The 24,442-nt window shown below is 41.7% G+C and overlaps 2 protein-coding genes across 2 annotated transcripts in view; one reads left to right on the forward strand and one right to left on the reverse strand.

Annotated features, from left to right (window-relative positions):
• Nucleotides 1–9,249, forward strand: part of mlphb (melanophilin b) — a gene marked incomplete at both ends in the record, with an annotated part of 57,211 nt that extends 47,962 nt beyond the window's left edge. Inside the window, 5 exons of the mRNA XM_080752888.1 lie at nucleotides 601–999; nucleotides 6,539–6,691; nucleotides 7,319–7,387; nucleotides 7,979–8,033; nucleotides 9,149–9,249. Coding sequence (XP_080609014.1) covers nucleotides 601–999; nucleotides 6,539–6,691; nucleotides 7,319–7,387; nucleotides 7,979–8,033; nucleotides 9,149–9,249 — 777 coding nt within the window. The remainder of the gene's footprint in view (nucleotides 1–600; nucleotides 1,000–6,538; nucleotides 6,692–7,318; nucleotides 7,388–7,978; nucleotides 8,034–9,148) is intronic.
• A 6,792-nt stretch (nucleotides 9,250–16,041) lies between these two features.
• On the reverse strand, nucleotides 16,042–20,373 carry LOC308307623 (ras-related protein Rab-17-like; the record flags this gene model as incomplete). Its single annotated transcript, XM_080752889.1, has 5 exons — nucleotides 16,042–16,180; nucleotides 17,357–17,450; nucleotides 17,935–18,060; nucleotides 18,312–18,463; nucleotides 20,187–20,373. 5 exons carry the CDS (start codon nucleotides 20,371–20,373, stop codon nucleotides 16,050–16,052), a joined length of 690 nt encoding a protein of 229 aa, XP_080609015.1. The 3' UTR covers nucleotides 16,042–16,049.
• Nucleotides 20,374–24,442: the final 4,069 nt, after the last annotated feature.

Raw genomic sequence — 24,442 nt, forward strand, 5'->3', positions numbered from 1 at the left:
GTTCCTGTACATTTTCGCCAGACATAGACGATACAGAAATGTATCAAACTGACTATCGTAAACAATATAGAGCCACCACCCTGACAATATCGCCCGAGACGATTTTAACATCCATAGATAGGGCTGTCACGATATGACATTTTACATGACGATTAATTGTCACTCAAATAATTGGCGATTAACTGGGTTTTTGTCGTTGATAATTACATTTCAGTTTGGCTTTTAGGCTTTGAAGTTGTACATGGTAGATATGACACATAACCTAAATATACAAAGAAATTACTGACATATTTGACAACTTACTACTTAAAAAATAACTTTGATAGTGGAAATAGCCGATCTACAAGCTCACAACTGCTATTTCCACAATTGTTGACCTTTTTTTAAATATATGAACATTTTTCAACATGGAAACGATTATGAAGATTATGAAAAATAATCACGATTATGTCAAAAAATCACGATTAGACGATTATGTAATAATTGTGACAGCCCTATCCATAGAGAGATTACCCATGGGATGAACGAGTGACAGGACTTTGGTACCCTATATTTATACACAGTATCTATAACCTCTCTTTGTTATTTCACGTGTCCCAGAGTGATGGAGTGGATCTGCCGCTGAGCGACGCCGGGGTGGTCCTGCCCCTCGTGTGCGATGGGGTGAACAATCCCCAGGGCGACGGGATGAATCCGCCCCAGAGCGATGAGGTGAATCTGCCCCAGACCAGCGTGATGGATCTGGAGGTCATGCAGCTGAGACAGAAACTGGACGAGCTGACGGGAAACATCAGCGACCACGGCCTCACCTCCGACGAGGACGAACCCAACAGCTCCCCCCGGAAGGCTGTAGGCTGGAGCAGCCACCACGAGGGGGACAGCAGCCCCACCACACCCCCCTCCAGACCCTTCACCACCACCAGGCCGGCAGCTGGCCCTGTGGCCTCCTCCGCACCACTGGAAGGTGTGCTAGAGCAACCTGAGAACCAGATGGCACAGGTCTGTAATACTGTCTTTCTCCATCAAAAAGTAAAGAAAAGCAAAGCAAGGTGCAACAAAATTCATGATACAGAAAGCATATATTTCGATGAATTAAGTACAAAGGACCCCAATGGAAACAAGCCATAGATAGTGCTTTCTTGGGTTTAAAATCCTCTTAGCAGACCTTGTATTGAACAGTACTTTCTTGTGAGTTTTTTTGCAAACTGTTAATAAAGTATTCAGTCAATCAAAAACACATTCAAATATAGCTGCAAGCAGCGATAAAGTGTCCAAGGCATAAAAAGCAGGAAAGCAAAAAGGCATCAAGGGAAAGCAAAGAAGAATATCAAAGAAAAACTAGAAGCAGTGTTCTTCCGAACAGGACTCCGGCAGGTCAGGTAGGTTTTTTTTGGCCTAGTGGTGACTCTATAATAGGCCAAAGTGAAAAGGGTGCCACGTGTTCTTGGGCCTTTCACGGCAATCGGACGCTGCATGCGGGATTTGAAGCATTTTGTTCCAAAAATGTGTTTTGCAAAAATTGACCCGCTGGTGGCGCTATAACAGGCCAATGTGAGAAGGGTGGCATCTGTTCCTTGGCCTAGTGGGAATGTGTGTGCAAAATCTCACACACATAGCAGGCTGCGTTTGAGACATTTTGTTCAAAAAGGAGCAATCCTGCAAACCTTGGAATTAAATTTTAGCCAATTAGATAGAATATGATATCGGACAAATCTGTCATGATTACATCACTGTAGAGATACTGTGTACTGATTTGTGTGATTTTCGGATAAAATCTGAAGGAGTAATATCGAAGAATGTGTTTTACATACTGTAAGTCGGCCTTCTGGTGGCGCTATAAATGGCAGATGTGAAAAATGCGGGGCACAGGTTTTTCCTTGGCCTCTGGGAAGTGTGCATACAAAGTTTTACACTAATCGGTGGTTATAGGTAAAAGCACAAATTGGCCTCTACACAACATGTATGCAAAAGACTGTAGGCCTATATGCAACAGACATAAAAAACTGTGATACTATGCACCTGGACAGTTTGATGATGTACATAGTAAGCCTTGCTGAGCTATGAAGACCATATGAATCGGCCGAGCCACGAATCTCATAGGGCAGGAGCCTATCTCCTGTTTCTGTAGCGTAAGGCAGCTTGATGTACAAGTACACCCCCTGGACATGACGCTAGTATGTCGCAGGGAGTTACCCCCAATCCAACCCTTGATGCTGAGTTTCAAGCAGGGAGGAACTGGGTCCCATTTTTTAGAATCTTTGGTATGACACGACCCGGGTTTGAACTCGGATCTCCCAGTCTCAGGGCAGACACTCAAACCACTAGGCCACTGAGCTGGTTCATGATATCATTGCAATCCTTGGAAATCACAACATAGGTGTAGACATGACAGTTTGTATTATAATGCTTGTTTCAGGATTTATGATGCAAAATACATTATTTAGTAATGGCGGATATTAAAATATGCATCAAGGGGGGTTGGGGGAAATTTTTAGGAAGGCTCCATATCAGACATTGTTCAAGGAACCAAACTGTAAAGTCTACCAAATATCACGGTTTTATGCTTGTATAAACCCCAGGCGGGATTCGATCCAACGACCTTCTGCATGAAAGGCGTATGCCCTGACCACTACACTAGGCAGCCACAGGATCTGTAAACCATGTTTGTTTAAAAAAAAAAAGTTCTATGTAGGCTGAGTGCCTTGATTTTATTGATTTCTTTTTTATATTTTGGAGGCTTGGGGTGAAATCAACCTGAGTAAATGTAATCTGAGTATTTCTGACATTTTCGAGTGATCATATTTTCTTTCACTCAGAACAGAAAAATAACGGCTGGTAGAGAAGGGCTCATTTTAAACATGAACGTGATCTGGAGTTAGATCAGACGTGTCAACATTAAAGAGTTTGACATACGCACATGCCAAGGGCATACAGGATGTTAACATCAACTCAACCCGATGTGGGGTTTGAACTCACAACTGTCCATATATCAGGCACAGGCACTGACCACTACACTACGGCAGTCACACATAATAGACCTGTCATTAAAAAAAAAAAAAAGTTTCATGTAATGTACTTGACGCCTTCTTTCAAAATGATATAGCGCCCCCCTTTGGCCAATTGGGGTAAGATTGGTTTCAGCGATGTTTGGACTAACCCTCTACAGTAGTTCATCATGAAATTTTTACTTTGCATGTATGTTTTAGAGGCAGAAGAATAATTTGCATACAACTTGCAATAATGATTGAATTATTAAAAATGCATGTTTCAATTTTTAAAAAATCCGATCTGACAGATCTTTAGATATTGGTCCAAAGTTCATGTAAAAAAGGTTCCGTGCACGTGACGCAAAAGTTCCGGAATAAAAGCGGGTTTAAGTGTTTTACAAACTGCTCAAAATGGCGGAAAATCTAAGGGCGGAGCTTACTTAACAAAGACACAGATGTCTTCCGCTTGAGTCAAGGCACGCGTGTAAGCAAGTTGCATGTCTTCAAACGAAACGAGGCATGACTTATGCCCCTTTAAAGTTTGAGTTTTCAAACGCTTCGTATAGCGCCCCCCTTTGGCCAATTGGAGTAAGATTGCTTTCAGTGATATTTGGACAAACCCTCTACATATTTGCCAAATGCCATGAACGTGTCACTTTGCATGTATGATTTAGAGGCAGAAGAATAATTTGCATGAAACTGCATTATTCAGTGAATTATTAAAAAATTATGTTTCGCTTTAAAAGAAATCCGGCCGCTGCGTGATGACCGTATTGGTCCAAAGTTCATGTAAAAAAAGTTTCGCGAAACTTCCCAGGAGGAGATAGATTTTGACTGTTTTTCATATAATTCAAAATTGTGGGAGAGGTAAAGGTCAGAGGTCAAAAGTCAGAGTGTAAAAGTTGTTCGGCATGAGGAGACGCATAAGTGTATACAGGTTTCATGGCTGGACCTGAAACAGAGCATGAGCTTTACCTGTTCAAAGTTGGCATTTTTCAAAGGCTTCCTACAGCGCCACCCTTTGGCCGATTGTTGCGAGCTTCGCGTTTTAGCCGTTTGGCATAGTCCTCTGCCATACTGCCGAGTTTCGTAAAAAGCGACTGCACGGTCTAGCCGCTAGAGAAACAGTGGCGGAATAATAATAATAGTGCTGAAGTCCAATATCAATAAGTGTCCATTTGCCACTTCGTGGCCTTGGCCACTAATTAGGACGATAACGTTTTCAAGCACACATACTGTACTTAAATCTTTAATGCATTTTGCTTACTTGCCAGCGAGTTTCTCTCAATGCTTTCCGTCCTACTGCACTATAATACTGTAACACAGAGAAAGGGGGAAAAAAGCTTCCCCTGGCTCACCGAAGCCTTACTTCTGCCACTTCAGTTGGAACCCAGCTCAAGCGCAACGTAATAAATCAAATCACGCAGCCTCAATTGTTTATGCTGCCTTTTTGACAGTTTCTGGAGTTCCAGATTTCTTGAGGCGGGGTACAGGCTAGAAAAATAATTTGTGCTCGGTTTCCCTGCTCAGTCACCTGAACGGACCATCAAGGAGGACTCGAATAAAACCTGGGGCTCTATTATGATCCAGGTCTTATGCCTTATGCCTTAACTTCTTTGCCTTTTTTTTACTATATATACATATTTTTTTAAATATTTCAAATAGCTGATCTGCAAGTTCACAACGTGCAGATGTAGATCAGCATTTGAAGTATTTAAAAATGGTTTTCAAAATAGTAAAAAAAATCACACCCGTGTGAACTGAGCGGTGGTGGTGGTGGGGGGGGGGGGGGGTGCCTGTGTGTGTGTGTGTGTGTGTGTGTGTGTGTGTGTGTGTATTGCAGTTGATGCTCAGGGCAGGCTAGACTCAACAGCACCTCTCTGGTCACCCAGGGTACTCAGGCTACACCAGAGGCTACATACAGACAGACAGACAGACAGACACACACGGCCACGCTATGGAGACGGTGTGACCACCGCTCAAAAAGGCAAAGAAGTTAAGGCATAAGGCATAAGACCTGGATCATAATAGAGCCCGGGTGTCTACTGTCAGGAAATTGCACGTGTTTGTTCTCTGTATAGGTTTAGTCCAGTGGTGCTCAACCTGTGGGTCGGGACCCTCAGGGGGGTCCCCACATGATTTTGAGGGTGTTCTCAAGATGACATGCAGTTAAAGATGGTGCCGTGATTTTCTTCCCCCCTACAACTTAATCATCAAAATACCAATATAATGTATATTGGTCGTTTTTTATAGCCCAAATGAGTGATGCCTGATTTTTGGGTCTAGTGCTGATTTTGGGTCTTAGACCAATGTGATTGTTTATTTATTTTTTCTTACCAATATTTTGTCATTTTATCAATTTAAATTATTTTTTTATTAATTATTAACGATTTGATTAAATGTAAGTTTGATTTCTATTTGAAAATGTTTTGTGTGTATGTATAAGCAAACATATAAATAATGAGTGTATATTATTTCAATATATGAAAAGAACATTTAACTTGCATTATTCAATGAACAAGCCATTGCTCACAAATTCACATATTGTAAACTGATGTTCATTTTAATTAACCACTTAAATCCTATTAGAAGAAGAAAAGATTTAGTGATTAAAATTGGGACACATGTGCTGCATAATTGCCATTACCGATGTCATCATAAGTCAAACTGATATGATGTGTATGTGTAGTGAATTGAATAACCTTATGTTGGAGCTCTGTAGAATGGCTGCAATGTAAAACATCAAGCGTCTCCTGAGATGAGGCTGCTATTGCAGTCTCCAACAGAGTTGATTGTTTAGCACAGGGGTCTTCAACAGGGGGTCCGGGACCCCTAGGGGGTCCTCAGAGTTACTACAGGGGGTCCTTCAAATCTTTGTGTGATAGAAACCTTTTTTCTTCTTTTTTATATTAATAACCACTTGAACCCTAACGTCCATATTCTGAGAACTTTAGCCAAAAATAGCAGATCTACAAGCTCACAACGCCTCGGCTATTTTTGGCAAAGAGGTTTGGTGTAGAGGGGAAAAAAGAGCAGACTAAGTACAGAGTGAAAGGTCAAGTTTATTAAGTATTGACCGTTCAGGTGGTTACATAATCTGATAACACAAATTGACATGAATCCAAAATACACTGAAGATTATGCTGTCAAACAATGAAACTACCGTATATGGAATCTGGGGGTCCCTGCATCATCTCTCTCTCAGCTAAGGGGTCCTTGGCCTGAAAACGTTGAAGACCCCTGGTTTAGCATATTAACAAGATATTGATTGCTTATGCTCAAACAATCTTCTTTGTTCCAGTTTGGCTCTGAATCTATTTGGAAATAGCCTACTATTATTGAATTTGTCAGGGGCCATCGCAAATGCTGGCTTGTGGTGGACATTTTTTGTAAAAATATAAATATCTGAGTGTGTTCAAATAGAACCAAATGAACCATACTGGTTCATTTGGTTCCATGTGTACACCCTCAGAGTTACGGGGGCTGGACCAAGTCTTTGCCAAGGACCGGACATATCGATGACTCCTGCATAATAATACTGCTGTCTGTAGGTCAACTACTCAACGGAGAGCACGGATGGGACATGGCGCACCCCAGACGAGGGACCCCAGAAGATTATACGCCGGGGCTCCACAGCCCTACTGAGTGAGTTGGAGAACAAGATAGCTCAAGCAACCGCCAGCGTCCAAAGCACAAAGAGTGAGGTAATTATGACCTTCAATCAATGTTTCTGGGGTCTGGGCCGCCTTGGGGAGGCATCAAAAATCATAGGGGAGTGTGAGGCCTTGTCTGTTATAACATTTGTTGCTGTTGCTCAAAATCATATAGAAACACATACTGTATTTGTCATGCATAATTAATATACTGTATTATCATGTACTGTAAATGTAACATACAGTAGCTAACTCTCACTTGTAATACAATGTCAAATGATTTGGATTGTGTAGTTACCTTGTCAATGATGTAACTTATATTGGTGAGATACTTTCAATAGTTGCTCTACTGACTGGAAATTAGCCTTGGAAACCCAGACTTTTATTTTAACTGGAAATTGATGTTGAAAATATTCTGCTCATTGACTGAAACCGTTCTCAAAGTAACTGTTTTATTTGCCTGCTAATTGTGCAATGTAAGCCAGTGGGGTGCAACTATTGAAGATATCTCTATCTTTGGAGGTACAGTAACCCAAAAGTCTACTCTAAAGTGTCATTTTGCCACACTTTCATCAGAAAGACAACACTTGGCATGGCATGGCATACAGGTCTAAACATAGCAGAACCCAAGCAATGCAGGTTAACATCAAGGTTTGATGTCATTTTCTCTCCTCCAAGGTTTCTTACATACAAAATCGGATCACAGCCCTGAATGCAGCAGGGATGACATTAAATAAAGGAAGAAAGGTGAGGTACATTTAGTGGAGCTATTATTTGAGCCACTAGTGCAATGATCTGTAGGTTTGCAATAACTAAGACTATGATGACTAAAACTATCCGACTATATTGCCAATTTCGTCAACAAATAAAAAGAATAAAGAATAAAACGAGAATGTTAGGGAGGGACTGGTGGAGAAGAGATCCAGTAGAACTAGAAGACGAGTCATTTTATGTTTGGTTGCGCTCAGGTGTTGCGTTATGAAAATAGCAGATCTATAAGCTCAAAACACATCACACTGCTACGCACTGCTACTAAAAAACCTTTTCATATCAAGGTCCATTATTTATTTTGCATTTGAGACACAGACCAACATTTGATGAGATTTAGCCTCTCAACCCTTTCAGATGACAAAAACCTGACTAAAACTAATTGCATTTTTATTCAAAAGACTATGACTATAATTAAATCAATATCAGCTGTCAAAATTAACACTGTGGACATATTCGCTTTCAATGATTGTGAATCATACCAACTGATGCTGTACAGTATGTCTAACTAGAATGAAGACAACCTTCTTTTATCTCTAATTTGTATTTTCTCTTTTGATCTATTTCTAGTCTGCTATTCCGATCCAAGCACGGAGGCTCTCCCAGTCCCAGGACTTTCCCACAAGTAAGAACAAACTGCTGCCTTTGAGCAATTCCCCCTGGGGGGCTCCTGACTGCTGGAATCAAACGTCTTAACCTTGTTAAACTTTTAGAGAACACAATGTTGTCATCTCTGGCCCTAGTTGCGGCAAACAACGAGCGCTGTGCTGGATCTCGTTGTAACCTTCCTATTTTCTCACCGGGATCGCAGCCATGCCCAAGGTTGCATACTAGGGGACCAACAAATGCTGGACGATGATTTGTTTATCATAGTAACAATAGCCTCATTTATTCCCAAAGACAACGAAAGAATAGCGTGCGTGACACTTTAGATAATACTGTCAACGAGGAACTGCCCCAGTGTGTTTGGCTGAAAACATAGCGAGGCTCGCAGCAACCGTGTTTCACGCACCTTAGTCATTGGAAGGTGTTCTGAGGGCAGCATTAAATTTCATTGGTTTTACCGCCCGTCCAATCAGTTAGAGCTGTCACTTTGACTGGCAGTTGTGTGTTGTGAGACTTCCTCCTGTTTTTGGAAAACTATGCCTAGTAAACCTAACCACAATCTGGGAACCCATTGTCAAAAAAAGGAAAAAAGAGTGTCCTCTCTTTTGTTCCTTTTCACAGAATCTGTCTTGAGAGATTAACCTAACCACAACCCTAACCCTAACATCACAAAAACTATGCCTAAACCCAACCCCAACCCTGACCCTAACTTCACAAAAACTATACCTAATGTGGCAAAGTTATGCCTAAAGTGATGAAAATTATGCCTAAAGTTGTGAAATGAAGCCTAAAGTTGCAAAGGTATGGCTAAAGTTGCGAAATTATGCCTGATATGAAAAATGGGTATGTACAGTATGAGTGTAGAGTATGGGATTCGATCGATGTTATTGTGTTATTGTGAACACTGAGCCTAGCATGACACCAAGGCATCCGGCAGTATTGGGTTTCGGTAGTGATTTGAATGTCATATTTCACAGCCTGGGTTTGCTAAGCTTGCTTGAACCCGCCTCCCAGAACCAAAGAAATGGAATGCTGCCCACAGAACACATTGCGGTGAATAAAAGTGACATCTCTGTGTTGCACGAAGCTGATGGAGCATGAACGTACACTGTGGCTATCACATATTACTTCCAGGTCAGGCGGGCAGCTTTGTGAGGAACTCTCTCTACACAGGCTCCATTACCCAGAGGACCCCAGTCGCCAAGCCCAAAAAACGGGCAACTTGTGCGGTATGACCCCCCATATGACCTCCCCTCGTCCTGTGGTGGTGGGTGCTGGATAAATTAACGGTGCAGTTGGTTGGTCTGGTGGTGGGCTTCTGGCAGTGGTGGAAAAAGTACTCTGATTCTTTACTTAAGTAAAGGTATTAATACTGCATCAAAATGTACTTAAGGTACGAAAGGTTAAAGTACAAAATGTTTGAAAATAGACGATCTACAAGCTCGCAATGCATCGCAGCACAAAGCGTTGTGAGCTTGTAAATCAGCTATTCATTCATGGGGAGCCCGCAGTGTATCCCTGTACCCAGGGCCCAGAATTTGGTGCGACACCCCTGCTTCTATAATTGGTTCCGTTCTCGATTTTTGGAACCCATGGTGCTTTCATGGTAACCAGCTGCGAACCGGCTTACGTTTTCCACCAGTTTTAAGCAGAACCATTTGGGAGGATGAGTCCTCACTTACCCCGGTTCAATTACAGGCCTGGCTAGCAAAGTGTCGAATATGACCGGTCAAAGTGTCCATTTCACGGGTGAAATTCAATTGTCAATGGCAGTTACAGACACTTTCCCTTTTCTTTTCTTGATTGCTTTTACCATTGTTTATATCTCAGCTGCATCTTCCAACCTGTAGAATAGTGTGTAGTGACATGCCCACTTTGGAAAAAACAAGTATTTTTTGGTTCCAGTTCCAAACTAACTTTTAGAGTTTTTAGCCAATTCATTTTCAGTGGAAAGTAACACTGAAGATTAGGCAGGAAAAAAGAACGAACCGGTTCAACCCCGGTGGAAAAGGGGTGGTTCTTGCATAGGTACAGTAGCTCAAGCAGAGTTGGCTCCTAATCTAAAGATGTCCCTCCTCCTGGCTCATTCAGACATTATTGGAATAGGGTATTGAATCAGGGGCCATGGGTCCTCTAAGATGCCACAGTTAATATGCTCTGATGTTCAATAAATAAAATGATTTATCCACTATGTTATGGGTGCCTGGGTGGGAACACAGAATTCAAAGCAGATCCAATGTTTGCAGGCATTTTGGCTCCATTATGAAAGATGTGTTTTGATTTTAGTTTTCTTTTTCTTTTCTTTTTTTGTAGTGCCACGATAAAAATGACAAAATATTTGGAAGCTACAAAGAGAACTGATAGGGGAAAAAAACGAAACAGAGGGGAAAGATGAGGAAAGAGAGGAGAATGAGAGGAGAAAAAAATATATAAAATATAGTTGTTTGGTGATCTTAAACACCCCAATGTGTTTCTTGTTTCTGAGGATTTGAAACACATGTGGTTGCATCACACACAGAGCTGTTTCATATAGGAGGGTGTCATTATTGGAAGATTATCTTTCTGTGCCACAGTGCCAAACATTTCACTGTATATTTCGTGAGATTGTATGAACATCTCTGGGAAAGTCATCAAGTAATTGTGTTCCCTGACCTCGAAGGGATGCTTTATTAGAGGTGAGGCCACTCTCACAAGATAAACACGCTTCTGGTTTCCAAGGTTTTCCATCCAAATAAACGGGTTGCATAGGATCATTAGCAATCTGGGAACCCATCGTCAAAGAAAAGGGGAAAACAGCACCCTCTCTGTTTTGTTTCTTTTCATCTGATTAGATCATTAGTCACTCACTCTCTCCTCCAGGGCAGTGGTTCTGGTTTTGACTCAGGGCCCCCCTTATAAAACGTTTTTTTTTGAGCGGTGGTCACACTGTCTCCTTAGCATGAGCGTGTGTGTTGGTTTGTTACTATGCGTGTGTGTATCTACAGTATGCGTGTGTATCCACCTCTTTCCGCGGGAATTTACTGGAGAATTTTTTGCACCACACTTCCGGTTAACAGCAGACATACAAGCTCACGTCGCGTCGCAGATGCAACCGTTGTGAGCTTGTAGATCACACTCGGCTGCGGTGCCGGAAGCTCCGTCCAACTTCTGCGCAATGCATTATGGGATGTTGGAAAGTTGTGGATAGCTGTGGATAGGGTTGCCACCTTTCAGAAATTGAAATAAGGAACACCTCTTCCGGGCACGCGGTGCGTGCGTTCCGTGCGCGTGGCACAGCCGCCGGCCGGCGAAAAAATGCAGTCCCAAACCCATGAAATGCATAGAATAGTTATAACTATAACACACAACATGGTATAACCTATATTGTTTTGCAGTTTGAAGTGGCCAATTGTTTCTAAAATATGAATAAGTTAATTTTGTCTGAAATAAAGCAATGTATGAATGATTTGAACCTGGCTCTTGTATTGGGTCACTTGGTGGTCAGTAAAGAGAAGGTAGTCAAGAAACCATTAAGTCATATACTTAAAGTTTAAAGTGCTTTATTAGCAACGAAGATTAAACATTTTTTACTTTAGGCTGAATAGGCTTCACTAGCCTGAACCTGAGCATAGCCTAGTTTAAAGTGCTTTATTAGCAATGAACATTGAACATTTTTACTTTAGGCTGAATAGGCTTCACTAGCCTAAACCTGAGCATAGCCTATTTTATGAACATTGAACATTTTTACTTTAGGCTGAATAGGCTTCACTAGCCTAAACCTGAGCATAGCCTATTTTATAAAGTGGCTACTGTCTACAATCTACTGTCTTGACACTCGAACCAAAATTGTTCTATAGATCATAATCTACAAATTGGAAGTGAAAAATAAACTTTAACACAAATTTAAAATGAAAACCAAAAATTACATGTACACGGAACCCCACTATAGGCAGAGCGTAGAGCGCACCACAGCCTCAGCGACTGCGAGCCGCCTCACAGGCGGTCCTTCGTGCCTCTCCCTCCTTTTGCTGTCTTTTCCTGTGTTTTATTTCATTCATTATTGTTAAATTCTGTGTTGAGGTTTGTGTGACAGACCTTTATGGGGCATTTGGTTAAATACGGAACAAACCGCGTTCCGTATTGGTTCAATACGGAACGCATCTTTTAATTGTCCAATACGCAACGATTCCGTATTATACGGAACGGGTGGCAACCCTAGCTGTGGATAGTCCTTACTGGGTTTCTGCGTACTGCAGTCGGACCCATCTCGGATAGCCTGAGCATCAGCTGCAATACCGCTGGGTGACCAGTGGCGGCCCGACCCTGAAATGAACTGTTACACACACACGGCCACGCACACACACGCACCACCACTCACTTCAAACTTGGTTTGATTTTTCATCCACGGTACCCCTGAATTACACTGTTACAGTATTTTTTTTAGAATCTTACAGATATGTCCATGTTAGCAAATCTTTCCCCCCTACCCTGGTACCCTGGTCCCAGTTAGCGCATGCGCTAACTGAATCCGGTTTGGTAGTTCCGGCCAAAGTGTAGTCTGTTTTGAATACAAAATGACGTAATTGATCATCAGGTCTAGACCGGATCAAACAACCTGTTTAGTAAACGAAGACCAAGCCTGGTGAGGCGAGGTTAAGGGCAGTGGATGCACAACGCCAAACAGTGTGCTGAGGGAGGCACACTGGAGTGCCGTTTTAAAGATTGATAATATGCTTCAATTCAGGATTGTTCTTCTCTTCATTCTGATCTAATGTTAATTCTGCACATTTTCTCTTTGACTTCTTATGGACTTGCAATCGATATCTCAACAATAGACGAATTCCTCCATCCTCCGCATGTCATAATTCACATTGACCCGTCGCGTCTATTCAACTTTGTCGTCTCCCACTTAATTCATTCCAGATTCATCCTGTCATTCTCTGTTCATTCTGCACATGGTTTTATTCACCCACCCACTCATTCAATCAATTAACACACACTTTGTTGTTGTCTCTATGTCCATCCACCCATGTGTTTGTCTGTCACCTGTCCATGTATCTGTCTGTCTATCTGTTTCTCTCTGTCTGTCTGTCTGTCTGTCTGTCTGTCTGTCTGTCTGTCTGTCTGTCTGTCTGTCTGTCTGTCTGTCTGTCTGTCTGTCTGTCTCTGCAGAAGCCAGTAATGGCACTGCTCCCATGAGGAGGAAGTTGAGCATTATCTGAGAGGCAGCAATGTTCTGTGTCAAGAGCTTTTATCCCTTCATCTCACTTTATTAAAGCATGCAATGGCAGCTTCTGGACCAATAGTATCTACTGATGTGCGCTCCGTTCCATGACATAGATCAATGGTTCTCACCCTGTAGGGGGCTCCCAACAATTTAAGGACTTTTAAGACCTTTTTTAATACCTCAACAAAATAAAAAGAAAGAAAAGGAAAGGACCATTACTGCATCAAAAGTAATCAACAAACTATACTATACTGGTCAAACATTTGCCAAAATGTCAAGTAATATATGAAAGGGGCAAAATGCTATGCTATTTTCACAATATTTATCTGTGGAACCGAGTCGAACTTGTCAGGGTGGGGGGGTCCCCAGTTCAAATATAATTATTTTGTGGGGTCACGGCCTGAAAAGGTTGAGAACCACCGATCCAATTCCAAGACAGGAGACGATAGGATTTTCAGAGGCTGTCACCTGGAATAATAATAATAACAACTTAATGTCATGGTAACATTTAGTGTTATGCATATATCATGCCGTTGGGCCATAACCATTATCTGTATGTGAAACTATTGACATTATGCAATTTACTCAGCCTTTATTTTAAGGCAGAGATTTGTTTTCTTTTCTATTTTGGTATTTTTTTTTAATGCGGATAAATGCACAGATATTAATAAGCAGGCCTTGCAAATGTAAAACAAATATATATAATGTTTTGTATATTTTTAGCGTGTCCATCTTTCAATATTACCCCACATTGATAATCTGAAGTATGACTATAATCATTCGTTATTTCATAATTCTGCATGAAAGATGTATTTTTAATTTATTTGAGATTGTGTTTAGGGTATGTTTTTTAATTTTATGTTTTGCTTTTATAACCTTCATTTGTAATTAACCATTTGAACTGTGTTTTAAGCCAATAAAGAGTCAATTGGAGCCCAGCATGTCCATTTTCCATCACTAAACTGCTTCAAACCTCTTCATCTACTGTATGATGTAATTTTAATAAAGTAATATCACATAACTATCACATAAATAAGTTGTCGTGCTCATTAAATTGTTCACAAACTACATTATCATGGTCAGTTTGTCTTTTTTTTAATATAGCATTCAACTACTAATGTAGTGTTGTGAACTTGTGACACAACTAACGTTGAAGACAACAGGTATTTATTAATAGTTTATAATGATCTGATCTCTCTTAAACAAATCAAAGCTTCACTGAAGACCTATTTATGGACTCTATTAACCATCATTATCTAATTAACATGGTGATATGATCTAACTCTCCACTCAACAGACGAGAAATCCTACAGTGTAAATGCACATTGTCTCTCATCCATTAATCCAGTCCCATCCAGGGATGTGATATCAATATTACATATCATTGCTGTCAGGCAGAAACCAGAACACCAGAGAAGTTTACCTATAGGGAAGTTGGCTGTGCTTTTGATTCAAGTTTAAGGACGCTTTCCTTACTAAACAAGTACGATACCAACCATTAGGTACAAGCCATTATACATCTAGGCTATATAGTGTCAGTTCATCTATAACTATTAATTTACCGAATGTCTGTATGTCCGTCCGCCGTTTGACCGTCTGTCTGCATGCTGACATCACTGATACAAAACAGTGTCGCCACCATGGTAACAGCCGCATGCTGAAACAATGCCCAACTGACATCACTGACTGACATCACTACAGTGCCCAAATTTGGAAATGACATCACAGACTGGCCTGGAACACCACATATGGTGAATCTACTGATCAGGTCCTGTAATCACAGGGTAAAAATCTAGAAACCTAATTATATGTCTCCCGAATGACTTCTCGGCCTTGCTATCAGATGTTCACTGAATATTGTATCTAGCTGTTCTCACCCCATTTGAATAATAAACGACTATTTATGAGTCTTGTCACCACATAATAGATTGCCTACAGGTTTCCTCACAGCATGTGAATGTTGAAACTTATTTGTACATGCATTTGATGTCTTCAAATACTCTGAGACAGTTTAACTGTTCCTAAGTAAGAACAGTGCAGAGCTCACCCAAGAGCATCAGTCTACATCTGCAAACACTGAAGAGGGCTTCGTTATTTATTTAACTCCATGAGATTTATTTATTTACCCATCATTACAAACAATCCACCATTTCCCCCTTTATTCCCGCCTTCAAATATCTCTCTCTCTCTCTCTCACTCTCTCTCACACACTCACACACACACGCACACACACACATGCACGCACGCACGCACGCAAGCACGCACGCACGCACGCACGCACACACACACACACACACACACACACACACACACACACACACACACACACACACACACACACACACACACACTGTATGTATGTACTGTATTTTCTAGTGTCCAAAGGTAAATGTATTCAAACAATCTTCAGAAGCTTGGCTCCAATCAACAGTCTAAGCATCGTTTCCAAAATGGGCCAGGCTCTCTGCTATACGTGTTTTCAATCAGTAAGATGCAGAGTAACAGCATGTGTGTGTCCAAGAGACATAAAGAGAACGTGGCATGGTAAACATTAAGACATTAGATGCACAGTGTAAGTGGGCCAAATGCAAACATTTACAGAAAGTCTGTGTCATGGTGTACTGTACATAAACTAAGCAGATGTTGCTGTGGTTTATCTGGAGGCATAAGTACTCCATTACTTTGGGAGATGCTTGTCATTTTCCTCCATGATTCATCTAAATGTATGCTGTGGTTAAGTCAAGCACAGTCGTTTATTTCCCAACAAAAGAATATCAACATGCACGGCCCCTGAATGGCTGTGATGAGAGAGAGAGAGAGAGAGAGGGGTCAGGGTGGAGCATTGAAGCAGCAGGATGTAAAGGGTTTGAAGGTTCGTCTGTCAAGGTCCACCAGTGATGTGTCGTTCCACTCCGTCAGCGCCCCCTGCTGTTCACCAACAACCTGCTTCACTCTGTGGGCTGAGTGAGACATTCTGGTTGAGTGTCCCATTTGTATAGTCGCGATCGCGGACACATTTTTATGGGTCCCTTAGTTTTTTATTTCCTAGATTTAGGCTATTATTATTCAAAATATTTTCAAAAGATATTCCCCCCAAAAAGCATTTTTTTCATGAATTACCAGTAAGACGCCTCAGGGCGCCAATTCTTGGCCATCTGTATATCGGACCAGTTACCCATATATGGAGACCCCTGCATGATAGTCAACAATGTTATGTCAAAACATGCCCATATATGGGGCATCATGGGCATTCCCAGATATACCCTTAATATTGATGACATTGGGACAGGGATCTCTATATATGGGCATAAAACGTATGTTAGTAAAGCCAAGCAGGGCCTTGGCGAGTTAGGCCTGGGTTTGGCCTGGGTTTGATGCCTGGGGATATCCATATATGGGCATAAGGGGTACCCTAACAGGGCATCATCTGGGAATCTGTATATGGACATTTTATCCTTATTAATAATAAATATGTATTCATATGCATACACTATATTTTATGCCCATACATGGAGATCCCTATCTGAACTAGCCACACATATCTGGGCCATGGCTTGGCCATCTGGCCAGTGATATATATCGATGACATCAGGGATCTTCATATATGGGCATAAAAGAGATTCTGGGGAATACCCATATCGACTATTACATAGGTGATGTCATCTGTGATATCACCTGTGATGTCACAGTCAGTGACAACCAGGGAACCAACCAATAGACTGTAAAAATGTGTACTGACTGACTGACTGACTGACTGACTGACACAGAGACAAGCTGTGACATTTCTCATGGTATACAGTGACCTTCGGTCGCAAAAAACAAAATCCAATTATTCTTTTTTATAATTTCCTGTAGAAATCTAAATCTAAAGACATTCCCCATGTTTAAGAAGCAATGAAAAGAGACGATCGCTAGTCTGGGAACCACTAGTTTTGGGAACCACTCATCACTGCAGCTACTGAGAAATGAAATCAACTGTGCCATTTGCTCTCTGCACTGCTATCTGCTGCCCTCTAGCGGTCAGAAGATAACCCTATTTTAGATCACTTCTTTCACTGCAATGAACTGTCTGGATGTTTTACTTTGTTCACAAGAGAACCCTGCTAGACATACAAAAAGGCAATAACTCAAGCTACCTATTGCCAGTAGCAGCTCACTGACTTGGTGTCCTGACAGGGCTGATGTCTCCATGAAAAGCAGGCCCTTGTCCACAGCTAAAGTCTGTCCCTCCTGTATGGTGACAGTATGATCAACATGTTATAAAATATATATTTTTAAAGATAATTTGTTGTTTTATGACAAAAGAATTGTTGGGGAGTTTGGTTTAGAGTTATAATAGGCCTTACATTTAGAGGTCGGTTTAGGAGTTGGGGTCAGATTTATGCCTGATTTACAGGCAGCTGTTTGCACCAAAAATAGCAGAACTACAGCAGTTGCAGCATTACACGTTGTGAGCTTGTAGCTCAGCTATTTTCAACACACCAAAAATAGCAGAACTACAAGCTCACAAAGCGTTGTAGCATTACACGTTGTGAGCTTGTAGCTCAGCTATTTTCAACACACCGTATAACTCAAGCTTTAAGGATAAAAAGGTTAAAAGTCCTCACAAGTTTATTAATACTTTGTGTGTGTGTGTGTGTGTGTGTGTGTGTGTGTGTGTGTGTGTGTGTGTGTGTGTGTGTGTGTGTGTGTGTGTGTGTGTGTGTTGAAGTACCTCCTTGGAGACTTGTCTCACGTGATCGAGGTCTCCTTTGTTAGCAACCAGGGCGATCACAGTAGTTCCTGGGATGTATTGCTTCTGCAGCTCCCTGAGCCACAGCTGAGCTCTTATAAACGTGTCCTTAAGCACACGCACGCACGCACGCACGCACACACGCACACACACACACACACACACACACACACACACACACACACACACACACACACACACACACACACACACAGTGCAGATAGAGATTGAGTGTCATTATACGGTATAGCCTACTCCAGACATATTCACATCGTACTGTATATGAGTGTGTGCATGTGCATTTGCCTGTGCACTATATTGTGTCTGTGTTTATGTAAATGTGTGTGCGTTGACTTTACTCTCTTGGTGATGTCATAGGCGACCAGCGCAGCGTGAGCGCCTCTGTAGTACAGTGGGGTGACACTATGGTACTTCTCCTGTCCTGCTGTGTCCCAGATCTCAAAGCGAAGTGTGACATCACCCAGGTAGACCACCTTGGTCAGGTAGGCACCTGGTAAATGGTAAATGGTGCATTTATACAAAACACATGTAATATGGATTGCATTTGTATAGAGCTTTTCTAAGCAAGTTGCGAACTCAAAGCGCTTTACAATGGTCCATTCATTCATACATTGTATTTACACATGTACTAGTATGTAAACTGTCATAACTGGGCTCTATATGAGGCAATGCAATAATAATGTATTGTATTGTTGATATATGAATGCTTCAGACAAGAACCCATTAAACAAATGTTAAAAAAGGTGCATTTATATGGCGCCTTTATCCAAGGCGCTTTACAATGATTGTGAATTACATTCACACACACACATTCATACTCCATTCACTGATGACGGAGGAAACCATGCAAGGCACCAACCTGCTCATCGAGAGCAATAAGGGGTTTAGAGTCTTGCTCAAGGACACTTAGACACTAACTCTGGGGGAGCCTGGGATCGAACAGGGAACCCTCCGGTTCCCAAGCGACCTCTCTACTTCCAGAGCCACTGCTGCTCCATAGACACATGTTAAACTACATGTGGAATTCCTTAGTGTCCAATATCTGGACCTCTGCTATTCAGACGTTACAGCTCCCATTAGACCAAATCATTATTATGTGGATGACACTCAAATAATTGTACTGTAGACAGCTAAAGGATAATAATCCCATAGAGAGACAAAACCAGGCGAGACAGATGTTGCACTACAGTGAAACCAAGTGAGACATACCGGTATGTTACAGTGAAACCAGGTGAGGCAGATGTTACTGTGAAACCTAGCGAGACTGATGTTAGACTACAGTATAACCTGGTGAGACAGATATTACCTAACCCTAACCCTAACCAGGTAAGGTAGCTTTTAGACTACAGTGAAACCAGGTGAGAGAGATGTTACACTACAGTGAGGTGAAATCAGGTGGGACAGATGTTACTGTGAAACCAGGTGAGACAGATGTTAGACTACTTTGAAACCAGATGAAGACAGATGTTAGACTACACTACAGTGAAACCAGATGAAGACAGGTGTAAACAGATACTCTGGACTGGATGAGCACAGTGATCTTATGGCCCATTATTCATGATAATAACTACATTTACAAAGTCACAGTGAGTGTAGACATTCAAAGTGTAGGCATTTACCTGACAGAGCATGACAATACAACACATATAAGAAGTCAAAAGTTAATCACTTAACCCCTATACGTCATTGGCCGGAATTCCCCAGTGCTCTGTACAAGCCCCTCTCCTGTTTTCCCTCAACAACACTAAATAATGTTAAATGGTGCCTTTACAGTCACAGCCATTAGGAGCCTTTATCCAAGGCGCTTTACAGAGATTGTGCATTACATTCACCCATTCACACACCGATGGCAGAGGAAACCATGCAAGGCACCAACCTGCTCACTGGGAGCAACTATAGGGTTCAGAGTCTTGCTCAATGACTCTTCAACACTAACTCAGGGGGAGCCCGGGTTCTAACTGGGAACCCTTCTGGAACCCTCTGTGTTCTAATGATGGTTTCTCTACCCCTGAGCCACTTGCCGCCCCTATAAGAAAATTTGCTGAAAAAATAATCTTTGCTGAAAAAAATAAATAAAAAAAAATAACTCATAACAAGAATAGAATAGGTTTACCAAAGAATAGAAACACTAGGGTTTATGTGGTTAAAAGGGGCAGTTTTAATCCTGTATACACAACAGTAAACCATGGTTATACAGTATATTGTGAACTTACAGCCAACAGTGGGTGATGTTGATGTGTTCTTGAAGTCATCCTTGCTAAATCTCAGAGCCAGGCTCGATTTTCCGACCCCTGAGCTCCCAACAAGCACCATCTTCACCCTCAGGGTCCTGAAATCTCTCCTCAGAGTGTCACTGTGGACCTGGGCCCCTGCTGGAGCCCCTGAAGACCGTTCCCCCATGAAAAGTCTAAATAAACTCAAGCAGAGCAGCAGATAGAACACAGTGAAAGCTCTCTTACTGTCCAAGTCTCACAGCAGTGTGTCCCTTGAGAAGTGTCATGCCTTCCATAGTGCTCAAACTTTATTTTATTGTTGTTAAAAGCTCAAGTCCATGCGATAAACTTTGTCCCCCTATTTGAAATTTCTTTGAGGACATCCAAACTAAAAGATCCAAGCAAAGTCCAAGCCTTGAATTGTAGGCTGTAATGAGTGAGAAGTGAGAAAACAATATCGCTTCCTCATTCACACCCCCATGCAGCCAACCTAAAGTGCTCATATAACCTAGAAATCACATGTAATCCTGAATCCTGTCACCATGCAACCTCGTCAAACCAAAGCTTCAAACACTGCCATGCCATGGCTCACATTTCCCAAAGAGGAACAGAGGGGTTTTTCTTGTGTTTCAAACAGAAACTAAAAGTAAATGTCGACAATGTTTGCTCTGGTTGAATGTCCTCGACTCCTCCCTAGCGATACAGCTCTCTTGTTTTGTTGCTCCTAATGGCTGTGACTGTGTGACTGTAAAGCTGTGTTTTATGTTTTTATTATGTTATGTTATGTTTTCACAGATAAGTGCAAGGAGGATGGCCTCCTTTGCTGTGACACTACCGGACACTACGCAACCTTTGTGTCTCCATTCAAATATTAGTTCTGCTTTGTGGTCATGGTGCGAAAGCAGAACAAACGCACGCACGCACGCACGCACGCGCACACACACCACACACACACACACACACACACACACACACACACACACAAACACACACACACACACACACACACACACACACACACACACACACACACACACACCCTGGAAATCCCTCAAGGTCCCCACTTTGAGAACCATGCATGCTATGGAGTATAAAACTAGACTGCACTCTGTTGAGATGCCAACTTGCTCCTTGTGCACTTGTGGCCTTATATGGCCTACTTGCAGAGCGTGCATGTACTGCCATCACTGATGTTCGGTGCTGTCTGTATGTGAGTGGGAAAGTTGGCACTTTGTCGAGGTGCCAACTTGCGTCTTGTTATTTATATCAGGTCGCACTTGGTGGTGACGTCACCAAGAACCATGGCCTACTTGTGTGCCAGCAGAGTGTGCAAGTACTGGCGATGAGTGTTGTCTGAATGTATGTGGGTGAGAAAGCATGTGGGTGGGTCCCAACTTGCGATTTGTTATTTATATCAGCTAAAGGCCCTGCCTTTGTACTGTCGGATGGAAACAGGCAGCCGGAAACAGATGGCACCGAACGCAGTACTTGCGCGCTCTGTAAGTAACAAGGGCTTCCAGGGCCCCACAGTGACCGCCATGCATGTCACATTATTAACAGAAGACAACGAGTAGGATCATTCACATCCAGTGCCAGTGGACATAGTACTCAATCTCTTTACTTAAAGGAGTGGTTCACCCCCAAAATTACTTTCTATGACTTTCTTTCTATTGATTACTCATGCCATGGAGACTTGAGTTCATAATATTTATTAGTGTGGTTGCCAGTAGGGCAACCAGACTATTGTTCTAGTCCGACCAAAAATTTTTTTGGTCAACTTAGCCAGTCAGGAAGCAGCATTCTCATTGACGTCACCATTGAGTTCAACCACACTCGCAATTCCCCGAATTGCATCTTTTTCTACTTTGTATTTGTTGCATTCCTAAGACAAAAAATGTATCAAAGGAACTTTACCCCCTTTGATTCCGTATGGGGACCCAAATGCATTTGGGTCCCCATCCGGAATCAATGGGGTAATCAAATTATTGTCTTAGGAATGTGACAAATACCAAAAAATACTATTGAACTCAAGTCTCCATGGAGTAGGCTAATCAATGGAAAAATAAGTCATTTTGGGGGTGAACTAGGCTACTCCTTTAAGTAAAATAATCAATACTGCAATGTTGGAACTCTCTACAAGTAAAAGTCTGGTAATCAAAATGGACTTAACTGAGAAAAAGTAAAAGAGTTTTGGCATCAAAATATACTCATTATACAGAACTGTTTCACAAGGTGTCTTAACATATAACATTATTAAAACCTTTTGAAAATTGTGAGCTTGTAGAAGTTTAAATATGGCTGAAGTCGTTAATATGTGCTTTATAATAACATTTTAAATCTACAAACTATAGTAACACAAGTTTTCATAAAATGGTTGTAAAAAGTACTAGGCCCTATAGCAGGGGTAGGCAATAGGCGGCCCGCGGGCCAAAACTGGCCCCTTGGAAATTATTTCTGGCCCCCCAGATTATTTTGAGAATTATGTTTTTATTTTATTTGGATTATTATTATTATTTTATTTTTTATACAATACTGGACTGACAGTCCCACATACGCTATCGTAGCTATAATGTCCAAACAGAGAACGCATTCCCACGTGCTTTTAATATTCAACATAATCATGCTGAGTGAATAGGCAGAGGGAGCACGCAGCAGCCATGTGTAGTGACTGAAGCGCTTTGAATTGAATTGACTAAGTGGCAGTGCTGCTGCTTGCTGCTGTGAGCTTTTACCTGTGGTCAGAGTGCGTGGAATCTAACTTTGGAGGTGCCATCCATGCTGCATCTTGGTGCTGTCTAAAATTATTTCCTTTCAAGCAGCCAAAAATGTCACGGCAAAGCTGTTGCGCTTCTAAAGGGGCTTTGCATTGATGAGTCCAGGTAGGATAAACAGTGCATACATTTTCTGTCCATATTCCTCTATAAACGCCCCTTTCCACTTGTTTCCTCTTCTTTATGCGTTTGGTTGTGTCATTTCTCTTGCCTATTTGAAGCAGATAAGGCTGATGTTTAGCGTTCTAGCAGCCTTTCTTCTTTCTGCCGAGCAGCTGCGACCACTTCACTATAACGACCAATTTGTCGACGTGCAGCGGTGTTGCGCAACTTGCGCACAGTATATTGAATCTACAAACTCATAACGTGCTGCACAGAATTGTGAGATGTGCAAAGTGATTCATTATGAATCATGATTCATGATTATATTTAAAGTATGTGATGTTGTAGCCTACGACTGGCAGCAGAGAAGAAGGAAATAATAATTATTAACATAAAAGTATGTTGGCTAATCATTACAATTATTAAAGGCTTCACTACATCAGTCCATCAATATTTGCAAATAGAAAGGGGGGAAAACTGCTTGTTTTTCCACATATTCTTTTCTTTTTATCACGGATGCCTATGTCTTGTAAGGCAGTATGTCTAGGAGTTCCAGTAACATTGTTTAACTATGAATTTCTTAAATTAGCCTTTCATTATATGTTCTGGCCCCCCATCTCAAGTTTAGAAAAAAATTGTCCCGAGGCCAAATCTAATTGCCGACCCCTGCCCTATAGGCTATTTGCTTCTGAGATGTATAGTCGAGTAGTAGGCTAGGCTAGTAAAAGTATTGAAACTTGGAAATACTCCAGACAGTAAAGTACTGCAGTCTGTACTCAAGTACATGCTTGAGTATAGACCTACTTAGTTACTTTCCACCACCTATCACATCCCCCCGCACTGTACTGTGTACAGTATAGAGATGCAACGTTCGCGAACGAATCGAATCTTTTGAACGGCTCTTTGAAGTGAACGATAAGATCCGGTTCGCGGAGTAGGGAGCCGTTCATTTGGCTGAATTGGCTCGCAACGCGGTGCGGCGCCGCCAGCGCCGCGATGCGCGGTGCGGCGCGGCAATGTGCAGCTATCTAGGAAGCAAATCAAGACACTACAGTTTGATTTGATCATAGCGTAGACAATTATTAAGGGATTTCTATAATTAAAACGTCTCCATATTGCTTGGGAAGTCCACTTCCATGACAAATAACTGTATTATGTCCCTGTAAATATTTAAATGTTTGCTATTTTAAAATAGCCGATGTACAAGCTCACATTGTGCCAGGCCTAGCCAGTTGGTAAATCCTGGCTATATACGCCGCTAGGGAGGAGCGAGTTCATTGTTGCCTGCTTGGTTTTTTTAAGGTGTTGCATGAATAACATTAGTCAAGGTAGCTTAATTTACACACACATGTTTTATAAAAAGGGTAAATACAAAATTGTGAT

The sequence above is a fragment of the Nannobrachium achirus genome (assembly GCF_963921795.1).
Source record: "Nannobrachium achirus genome assembly, chromosome: 22".
Taxonomy (NCBI): domain Eukaryota; kingdom Metazoa; phylum Chordata; class Actinopteri; order Myctophiformes; family Myctophidae; genus Nannobrachium; species Nannobrachium achirus.